Below are 11,796 nucleotides of genomic sequence, written 5' to 3' on the forward strand. Positions count from 1 at the left end.
GCATAGGGATTATGCACACAGAGCATCTCTCTGTAATATCTGACCAAAATCAATGTGACCTAACCTAAAAAGGAATGTTTATATCCTATTGCTGGATATAAACATTTTTTGTTAAATTGTAATTTAAGAGGTGACCTACATGTGAGATTTAAGTTCCAAAATATGCATTTATATCTCTTCTTTTCTGGCAGACACTAACTATTCAATTGACTAACAACACTATCAACCTGGAAAAGTTAACTGAGGTTATTTGGATTGATGGTGATCCTGTACTTTCCACTACAACTGAGACAAGCACCATCCCAATGAGTTCTCATCCTTCTCCATCTACTACCAATGCCACCAGTTCTGAGACAATCACCAGTTCTGCCAGTGCAAATACCCCCACTGGCACTACTGCTACTGTTCCCATCACAACCACATCTTTCCCAACAAGTACTATTGGTGTTACAACTAATGCTACTGTTCCCAATACGACTGCCCCTTTCCTGACAAATGCTACTGCTAGCACTAATGCTACTGTTCCTATCACAACCACACCTTTGGCAACAAGTACTACTGGTGTTACAACTAGTACTACTGTTCCTGATACGACTGCTCCTTTCCCTACAAGTACTACTACTGCTAGCACTAATGCTACTGTTCCTATCACAACCACACCTTTGGCAACAAGTACTACTGGTGTTACAACTAGTACTACTGTTCCTGATACGACTGCTCCTTTCCCTACAATTACTACTACTGCTAGCACTAATGCTACTGTTCCCATCACAACCACACCTTTGGCAACAAGTACTACTGGTGTTACAACTAGTACTATTGTTCCTGATACAACTGCTCCTTTCCCTACAAGTACTACTACTGCTAGCACTAATGCTACTGTTCCTATCACAACCACACCTTTGGCAACAAGTACTACTGGTGTTACAACTAGTACTATTGTTCCTGATACGACTGCTCCTTTCCCTACAAGTACTACTACTGCTAGCACTAATGCTACTGTTCCTATCACAACCACACTTTTTGAAACAAGTACTACTGGTGTTACAACTAGTACTACTGTTCCTGATACAACTGCTCCTTTCCCTACAAGTACTACTACTGCTAGCACTAATGCTACTGTTCCTATCACAACCACACCTTTGGCAACAAGTACTACTGGTGTTACAACTAGTACTATTGTTCCTGATACGACTGCTCCTTTCCCTACAAGTACTACTACTGCTAGCACTAATGCTACTGTTCCTATCACAACCACACTTTTTGAAACAAGTACTACTGGTGTTACAACTAGTACTACTGTTCCTGATACAACTGCTCCTTTCCCTACAAGTACTACTACTGCTAGCACTAATGCTACTGTTCCCATCACAACCGCACCTTTGGCAACAAGTACTACTGGTGTTACAACTAGTACTACTGTTCCTGATACGACTGCTCCTTTCCCTACAATTACTACTACTGCTAGCACTAATGCTACTGTTCCCATCACAACCACACCTTTGGCAACAAGTACTACTGGTGTTACAACTAGTACTACTGTTCCTGATACGACTGCTCCTTTCCCTACAATTACTACTACTGCTAGCACTAATGCTACTGTTCCCATCACAACCACACCTTTGGCAACAAGTACTACTGGTGTTACAACTAGTACTATTGTTCCTGATACGACTGCTCCTTTCCCTACAAGTACTACTACTGCTAGCACTAATGCTACTGTTCCTATCACAACCACACCTTTGGCAACAAGTACTACTGGTGTTACAACTAGTACTATTGTTCCTGATACGACTGCTCCTTTCCCTACAAGTACTACTACTGCTAGCACTAATGCTACTGTTCCTATCACAACCACACTTTTTGAAACAAGTACTACTGGTGTTACAACTAGTACTACTGTTCCTGATACAACTGCTCCTTTCCCTACAAGTACTACTACTGCTAGCACTAATGCTACTGTTCCCATCACAACCACACCTTTGGCAACAAGTACTACTGGTGTTACAACTAGTACTACTGTTCCTGATACAACTGCTCCTTTCCCTACAATTACTACTACTGCTAGCACTAATGCTACTGTTCCCATCACAACCACACCTTTGGCAACAAGTACTACTGGTGTTACAACTAGTACTACTGTTCCTGATACGACTGCTCCTTTCCCTACAAGTACTACTACTGCTAGCACTAATGCTACTGTTCCCATCACAACCACACCTTTGGCAACAAGTACTACTGGTGTTACAACTAGTACTACTGTTCCTGATACGACCGCTCCTTTCCCTACAATTACTACTACTGCTAGCACTAATGCTACTGTTCCCATCACAACCACACCTTTGGCAACAAGTACTACTGGTGTTACAACTAGTACTACTGTTCCTGATACGACCGCTCCTTTCCCTACAAGTACTACTACTGCTAGCACTAATGCTACTGTTCCCATCACAACCACACCTTTGGCAACAAGTACTACTGGTGTTACAACTAGTACTACTGTTCCTGATACGACTGCTCCTTTCCCTACAATTACTACTACTGCTAGCACTAATGCTACTGTTCCTATCACAACCACACCTTTGGCAACAAGTACTACTGGTGTTACAACTAGTACTATTGTTCCTGATACAACTGCTCCTTTCCCTACAAGTACTACTACTGCTAGCACTAATGCTACTGTTCCTATCACAACCACACCTTTTGCAACAAGTACTATTGGTGTTACAACTAGTACTACTGTTCCTGATACAACTGCTCCTTTCCCTACAAGTAGTACTGGTGCTAGCACTAGGGCTAGTGTTCCTATTACAACCACACCTTTCCCTACAAATACTGCAGATGCTAACACTAATAATACTGTTCCTAATACCACTATGCCTTCTCCTACAGGTAGTACTACTGTGAGTACTATTGCTACCATTCCCATTTCAGTGACTCCTTCTCTGACAAGTACTGCTGATGCCACCATTAGTACTACTGTACTTATTGCCACTACTCCTTCTCTAACAAGTACTACTGATGTTAGCACTAGTACTACTATTAATGATATAAGTACTCCTTTTCAAACAAATACTACTAATGCTAGCACTAGTACTAATGTTGCTAATATAACTGCTACCTCTCATACAAGTACTGATGATACTGTTCCTAATAATACTGTTCCAATTACAGCTATTCCTTCTTTTGCAAATACTGGTGTTGACACTACTAGCAACAGTTTTTCTATTATGACCACTTCTTTCTCTGAAAATAGTAATGCTATGGACTCTGCTGTTATTATGGTAACCACTTCTCCTACAAGTGCTGATGTTGCTAGCACAAATAATGATGCTTCTGTGACAAATTCTCTTTTAGCTACAATGTCTGCTGGTAATACAACTAGTAATAGTATTTCCATAACAACTACTTCTTTTGGTAATAGTGTTCCTATTGTGACTACTCCTTCTCCAAGTACTGATGCTACTACTACAAGTAATAATACTATTCCTGGCATGACTACTTATTACCAAACTTCTCCTACCACTCCTACCCATACTCTTACTCCTATTTTGAGCATGTTTTCAACAAGTAATACATTCACTACTGATAAAATTACTAATTTTACTACCCCTACAAATGCAAACACCATGATTTTCAACACTCTTGATACAAAAAGTACCATGATAATAGATGCTATGGTCACTACTACCAGCACCAAAGATAATACCATAAGTCCAGATACAACAGTTACTTCCACAGACAAATTCACCACACACATCACACAGTTCACTACTCCCCATTCTACTACTACTACAACACTGGCCTTAAGCCACACATCATTAGCTCCTACAAATCATTCTAATCTAGGCACCATGGATATTACTGATGCAGATAACTCCAGCAGTGTTACAGGTAACACTACACACATTTCCGTTTCAAATATCACAACAGTCTCAGACGCAATAACAGCTACTGGTCTAGATTCACAGACTCCCCACATGGTAACAAATTCTGTGGCTAGTTATTTACCTATTACTGCAACTAGTGCTACCAAAGATACTACAAGTATTACAAAATATGCTTTAAATACTACCACTCCTGATAGTACAGTACATACCTCTGCTACTGCACCTACTTATATTACAAATGCCATAAATGCTACTCAAGTTCCATGATTGCTACTCAAGGCAGGGTAGTTACCTCATATAACTCCTTCAAACAACTATTACAGATATAGAAAATCAGTTATGAGATACTCTATCTTATGCTACTTAAGTTTTCACAAATGTTAGTACTCTAGCCATAAAAGACACAGCTACTCCAAACACTGTTGTCATTGTAGACATGTTTAGGAAGGCTTACAAACCTTGTAGATTTTACCAAAGAAGCTGTGGGTACTTATTTTGCAGCCATAATATGTATTCTTATTCTTTTAAATTATAGTTATTATCCCTATAACTTCATCAGTTAAACTACAGATGTTTTATATATCCTATATATCCTTACTACAGATTTCACAGGTAACTTTGGTATCTCAGATAACACCACATTAGGCTCTGTAAATACTATTGCCTTAGATGTAGTTATTGAAGTAGCCCAACTTGTTTCTTGGGTCACATGGCATAATACCATAACTGAGAGCACTGGTGATACTCCTGGCACTCAAATGGTTTCTATACCAACAGTTATTGATATTACAGTAGAGTATGTAATTAGTAATGCTAAAAAAACGCACTTTATTTTCCTATGGGCTTTTCCAAATGCCATATCTACCAATAGAGTCATTTGCATTACACATACTAATAGTATTATTGCTTCTGAAGAGATCCTAGCGGTAGCTACAGATACGGAACATGCTACCATTGAAGATCTTGTGTAACCTTACTTCAGGCACTGAAATAATTTAAATTATAAATATTACATGTGGGTTTGACTATCATAGAAAATAAAATTATTATAGATCCTAAAACATAAATTCCTGAATGTTGTAACCATTATTTCATAGGTACTACTAATACTCTTACTACAGATTTTATAAGTACTTCCACTTGTAGACAGTGGAGTATTCTCAGAAACTTAGAATTAATCTAAATTATGAGATAATCTTAAAGCCTCACTGTTACCACCAATGACTGGCTCTGACTCTAGTATAAATCAGAAATTACCCAGACAGAGGTGAGAATGTAAATATACAGCATAAGGAAAACAGCCTCCACATTGGAATCAGAGTTCATAATCTTATTTGCATTTTCTTCTATTAAAGCAAGCTTTTCCCTTATAATTTCACTGTTCAGACTCTCCTTCATTGTGTTAGGGTTTTCAGTCTATTCCTGGTTTTTCATATCCAAATTCATCGTTCATCCTTGATCCATTCTTTTCTTAGATCACTCAGACCCCCATGAGCAGACCCATGGTCATTACCAAATCTGGTCAGTTGGATACTATTGTAGGTTTAACCCTAGGACAGTGTTCTCAAAGTTTAGTTCAGGGATCCATGGGGTTCCCCAAGACTTTCTGGGGCACACAGGTTCTTCAAATCTACTTTCATAATGATACTAAGTTATTTGTTTTTTCAGTTTTATTGTCTCATTAGTGTATAGTGGCACTGTCCAGATACTCTATGCCATATTGTGTCATAATAGATGAATATAGAAACAGAAAAAAGAATCTAGCTGTCCTCTGTTAAGCTAGACATTAAACAGATTTACAAAATGTAAAATAATGCCATTCTTCTCACTAATTTTTTTTTGCTTTGGAAAATATAGTTATTTTTCATTAAAAACATATTTATGTTATCACAAAGTGAATATGTTATTGTTTATGAACGAAAAATAAATATTTAAAAAATATTTTACAAATGACTCAATTTTGATTTCTAATGCAGTAAATATTAGCAGATATAACCCACATAAATAAAGCACAGTGCCCTCACCAAATTTGAATGTAAAGGGATTCTGAAGCTAAAGAGTTTGAGAACAACTTCCTTTAAGTGGGCAGAAACATCTTATTTCCACTCTCATGTCCTTGTCAAGTGTAGTATCAACTTCCCCAGCATATAGGTACTCCAGCATCTGTGACTTACTCCACATGAATATCTTCCACTGTCTACAAACACATCTGCCCAGCTTTTTGATCTGCCAGCCCAGCTGTACTATTGTCCAGACGATTTGATGGTGCTCCAGATGAGGGGCACAGATTCATCAGTCAGCAACATTTGCCTTTTGGAATCTACCCACAAGCTACAGTCCTCTGAACAAAGTTGATAGACCTTATTCTTGTGTATGTATGACTCTTAAATTGACCTTCCAACTCAAAACAAAACTCAAAATTCTATGGGCTTGGTCACAGACTCCCTCACTTGTATCTTTACTGAGGGAAACTTAGTGCGTTTGTCTTGTTGGCACCACAAACTCTGATACAGGACAAAGTGCTCTGTGTGCTAAGGCACCGTGAGATTCTGCTGCCAGCCCACCATACCAGTGCTCATTCACTGACCAACAACTTCTCTTGAAGCAGCTGAGATTTGGAAAACTGAAGATGAATCTGCTTGAACAAGCATAGTTCTGAAGCTACCAAAGTCCAACGTCTTAAACACGTAAATAGAACATAATTGAAATTATGGAATTTTGAAAAGGTAAGAAATACTTTGAATATACAAAAGTCTGGACTTTGGTCAGATGTTTGAAGAGACTTGAGAATTGAAACTCAGGAGTCAATGCACAAGTAGTGGTCCTGGAACCAGGTTCAGAGAACATGAGAGCAGTGTTGGCACACTAATACTACCATTGGCAACATTAGCAAAACCTGTGCGTGGACTCTGATTTACAAGGTCTAAAGAAACTCCTAAGCTCCATAATGACTGGCCCCACTGGGTCACCCACATATGTGATATTAATTTTGTACTAATGATTATAACTCATTTTCTAAGTATAAAGAAATTTACTTTTCTACACTTCTGGTACTTGACACATTCCTACCTTCACCATTACCATGGACATCATTATTATTACACCTAAAATTTCTAGTTATTAATTTAAACTTCATTTTCTGGTATTCCAAGCATCACTATGTAAACACTATACATATTGACTATTTAAGAGATGCCACACATAGTGCATGGTTAATTTTTCAGTGAGGAATACAGATGACAGATGTTTTGGATTAACAGGAAACTCACTGGGAGTCTAGAGGTATTTAGGAATACGTCAAGGACTAGAGGAAGCTGGGAGGTACCCTATAGCACAAAAGAAAGAGTCATGGAAAGTCTTTCAGTTGGGGAATGAGTTGGACAAAGAGACTGACTTTATATAGTATGATTAGGAGATATAAAATAGTCCACTATTTCTACAGGAGGAGCATTGTGAGAAGAGACAAGATTTAAAATATATCAATTTCCATCACCAAACTTCAGTGTGTATGAGATTAGACATTCAAATGAGGGTTGAAAGAGTATTCATGCCAGTAAAGGAACTTATAGGGCTAGAGCACGCTTTGGTTTTCACATCCCCTTCCCCATGGGGAGTGGAGTGGTGCTCTGTGTGAAGGGCACTGCAGAAGAACTGCTCATGGAGATTAAGAGTGCCTGTGAGGAGCTGGGACTGGCATCTCACTCCCAGCTGGGCACTCGCTGAACTGCAGGATCTCTTGCCCCTCACTCCCACCAGGTGATACAGTGGAACATGGGCAAGGTTTTCAGAAACCTCGTCATGCATCTCCCAGAGTGTGGAAGCCAATGAAATCACAAAGAATGGCGCTAGGAGAATTCCAAAGGTGGCAGGGATTGGAGACCCTGCAGTAGTGGATGTGGAGCCAGGGAAGTAGCGGTGCAACCTGGACTCAACAGTGTTCAATGGACAAGGAAGCCGAAGCTCCTCAGATGGGTGTGAGGAGACGGCTGGACTAGGGCTGTCATGAAGCAATCTGTCCAGTGGAGAAGAGACTCGAGTGATGAGAGGTCGTGGATGGACTTCCAAGAATAGAAACTAAGTTTGTAGTGGGGAGAGGTCAAAGTAGGTCATGCAGATTGCATCTCACCTCATGTTAGATGCTGCACCAGGAGTCTCTGAAAAACTCACTAATGTGCCTATGAGAAGAAATCAACACTGGGGTCCTCTCACACTGAGGGTACCCAAGGATGCCTTGCCATAGCATCCATCACATGGGAACCTTTGTCTTTTCCTTTAATTTCCATTGGTTGTGAAGGATACCCAGAAATAGTCAAGGAAGAGGAGAAGGAGAATATGGAAGTGTGAAAGCATAGACCATAATCCCCTTCCTCACTGCTGGAGGTGGTCTCTGGGGAAGCAGAAAACTTGACATGGATGTGAAAATGACATACCGATTTAGATGATACAAATTCTTGAAAACTTCCAAATGACCAGAAAGTGATGAGGTCTGTTGACTGGATAAGAAAAGAATTTCAACTTAGCATTGAGGAAGAGGGGCTAAGATTAAGAAAAAATGAAAAGCCTGAGAATACAGAAAAGACATACACTGCCTCATTTCACATTGCTCTTATCTGTTAGAATGATGGGTGAACATTCATCCTTACCGTTGTAATGCTTTATAAATCACTTATTCCGAGGAAAAATGGAGAATCACTTGGAGTACAAAAGTTAGATCTGGGACCCAAAGGAAGTTTGAGGTTTTCTCACCTTAGCCAATCTCTGATGGCTTCAGAGAAGGTGGCTTTGGAAATTTTTTACTATATAATTGAGAAAAGTTGGGCTTAAGAGAAGAAGTAAAGGGGTTTGTACAATCTATGGGCCTTGTTACATAAAAACAACCCCTTATATTTGCACCATAATCCATCGTTTGCAAAGGGCCTCCCACAAATGTTTTAGTTAGTTCCACTCCTGCTGTGAGGCAGAGAGGGAAGGAATCCTTACACTTTTTTTTCCTCAGAAGCAAAAAGGAAGACTTAGAAAGGTTGAATGACTGCTTCAAGAACACAGTTTCTTAACACACAGTAGAGCTTGGCCTTCTGATTCACTTCCTATTACCCATCTGTTTCAGGGTTCCATCTCCTAAGGAAAGTCCATCTTTGCCATGATGTGATGAAATAAAATAAACAAAAACTCACCTCTAGAACCAAAAAAGTCTTATAAGAGAGTCCTGATATTATTCCTATTTATTTATGTGACCTGGATCAACTTACCTGAATTCTCTGAGCCTTATTTAATTCCTTCATTAGTAAAATGGAAGGATTGAGGTATTGCCTACGAAAATACCTAGTATAGCAAGAACTCATAATTTGGTACTCTTTTTGGTATATCAAAACATCCTGTAACTTTGAATATATACAATTTCATTTGTCAATTATACCTCAATAGAGCTGGAAAAAAAAAAAAAAAAGAGCCGACCACTCTGTTCCTTACTGCTAATACACCAAGATGAGACGTCTGACTTCCTAGGTCCTTTCTCCCAAATTCTTCCCTTTTTGATAACAATTTTAAAATGAACAATAAATAGATAAGTTGTGTTGAGGTTGCCAGGTTGCCAATGTATTAGAAACATTGAGTGGAACTTACAAAAAGTAACCCCTTATGAAAGTTGTAAGATTCAAAATGGAGTCACTTGTGCCAAACCCTGGCAAAATAGAGTCAGGGAAGGTCCTGGAGAGAGGGCTGTCATACATGATTTGACTGATAACAGGAACTATCACAGGACATTTTTCCAAACTGAAGCTTTTTACATGAGTCACACCAAGACAGCTAGCTGCTTACACAAGAATACTTGCCTGACACAGTATCTTACAAACCTAATTCCTGCAAGGGCCCTGCAGTAACTCCCAAATTACAAATCCCACCTAGCAACTACAGACTGTTGCTGATCAGAACTCGCCAACTCTTGTAAGACACTGTTAGTGCCAATGAACTTTCTTTCAAAACAACTTGCATAACCTTCTCTTTCCTCAATAAAACTTTAAAGTTTTCCTTTGTTCTCTGGATATAGCAGAGGCCACCCTGTTGTGCCTGTATCCCAAATTGCAATTATGTTTTCACATCTTATTTCCAAATAAAAGTTCTGTGCTTTGGGAACATCTCTACATTTTTTTCTTGGAAGTTGACACCCTTTAACTCTGCCTTTGCTTTCCTTCTTACCCTCTTTTGCTGGATGGAAATATGAAGTCAGACAGCAGCAATAGTTGATTCTAGATGCCCACAACGCCCTGGAGGGCAAGGCCAAGAGCAGCTCTGCACGCAGAAAGTAGGTGTCGCAGAGTAGCTCTGTCACGTGCCTCCACACAGGAGTGAAGCTTGACATGGAACATGGTCACCATATGCCATTTGCTCCTCCCTCTAATTCAATGACTTCTCAACAAATACCACCATTTTAATATGTTTATAATTCATTTTTAAATTTACTTTTACTTAAATTAGTAATGCATCAGCAGTTTTTGTAGAGGAAGATTCTTATTTATTGACTGTCTATAAAAAGAAAATTATAATCTTTCTCAATCAAAGGAAAACCCAAATTTTTGAGGGTAAGCTATGCAAAGAGCCTCTTCAGGGTGCATGTGTTTGGACATAGAGGTGGCATTAGAGGGAGAATTGACAGACCTTGTGGTTCTAAATCTTCCCCTGGGAGGTTAATTGCTCCTTAGTGGTCACTTACTGATAAATTTCACCTCCATATGCTGACATCAGGCAGAAGTGGAGTGCTGATGCAGGACAAGCAAGCCCACAGATTGGGGCTCAGCCAGAGAGGGTTCTTGGCTTTGCCCAGGAAATAATTCAAGGGCAAGTAGGTGGTGCTGAACAGGAACTTTTACTGAAGTGGCAGTGTATAGCAGCAGCAGAGGCATTGCTTCTTGTGGAACAGGGCTATCTGTAGGCAGTGTACCCAGAGTAGCAGCTCAGAGGCAGTTCTGCAGCCTCATTTATACCTACTTTTAATTACATGTAAATTAAGGGGCAGGTCATTCAGAAATTTCTAGAAAAGACGTGGCAACTTCCAGGTCGTTGCCATGGAAAGGGTTGTAACTTCTGGTTGTTGCCATGGCAGTGATAAACTGGGAAGAGGTCGAGTGACATGGCATTGGTGGACGCGTCTCAGGGAGAGGTGCTTTTGCCTCTTCCCTATTTCAGCTAGTCTTCAAACTGATCTGGAGTTCAAGCCCTCCCTCACTGCTGCTTCCAATACTCTGTCCAATATAGACTGTTATCTTTCTCTTATTTTAGAATGCAGTTGAGATAAGGTGGAACCACTGAATATTTTAGGAAAGCATACTAGACAAGAAACAGAGAATAAGAATTATGATCATTTTCTCTGTAAGATAAGAATCCATCCTTTCTTACTGCGTTCTCAGAGAAAGGATGTCTGAGCTATATCTGTCTGTTAATTAGTCCATTTTTCTCTCTCTTAGGTCCTGACTTTCTTCTTCTTCCTTTCCAGAGGGGAGTCCCAACAAGATCACAATTAGTTATTTGAATAAAAGGGCATTTTCTTAAATCTACTAAAGATTTAATCTACTAAATTTAATCTACTAAAGACCCTGTGCTAAGCCTTTTAATTCTATAGACATGTGAAATAGAAAAACAAAACTGTTGTTCAGAGGATTAAACAACTGGTCTGTTACTGTTTATCAGGTTAAGTGTTGGAGAAATGATTGCAATGAGATCTGCCCGCCTGTAAATAGCATTATAATTTCAAACTTCCCCTGAGGAAGAACCCTTGGGGTTCCTAAAAGCTGCTTTAGGGTGAGGGAAGGTCAAACTCTTCCTTCCCAGTTGTATCAGAGTTGCTTTGTTTTTTTGTGTTTTCTCTTCTGTATTTTTGCATAAGATTTTATTTGAAGAAAGGACATCATTG

At 39.4% G+C, this 11,796-nt stretch overlaps 1 protein-coding gene across 1 annotated transcript in view; it reads left to right on the forward strand.

Annotated features, from left to right (window-relative positions):
- The window catches only part of MGAM (maltase-glucoamylase), a 246,667-nt gene extending 241,763 nt beyond the window's left edge, over positions 1-4,904 (forward strand). Inside the window, exons 47-48 of the mRNA XM_065542691.1 lie at positions 192-429; positions 2,230-4,904. Coding sequence (XP_065398763.1) covers positions 192-429; positions 2,230-4,157 — 2,166 coding nt within the window. The 3' untranslated portion in view covers positions 4,158-4,904. The remainder of the gene's footprint in view (positions 1-191; positions 430-2,229) is intronic.
- Positions 4,905-11,796: the final 6,892 nt, after the last annotated feature.

This window comes from Macaca fascicularis, chromosome 3 (genome assembly GCF_037993035.2).
Source record: "Macaca fascicularis isolate 582-1 chromosome 3, T2T-MFA8v1.1".
Taxonomy (NCBI): Eukaryota; Metazoa; Chordata; class Mammalia; order Primates; family Cercopithecidae; genus Macaca; species Macaca fascicularis.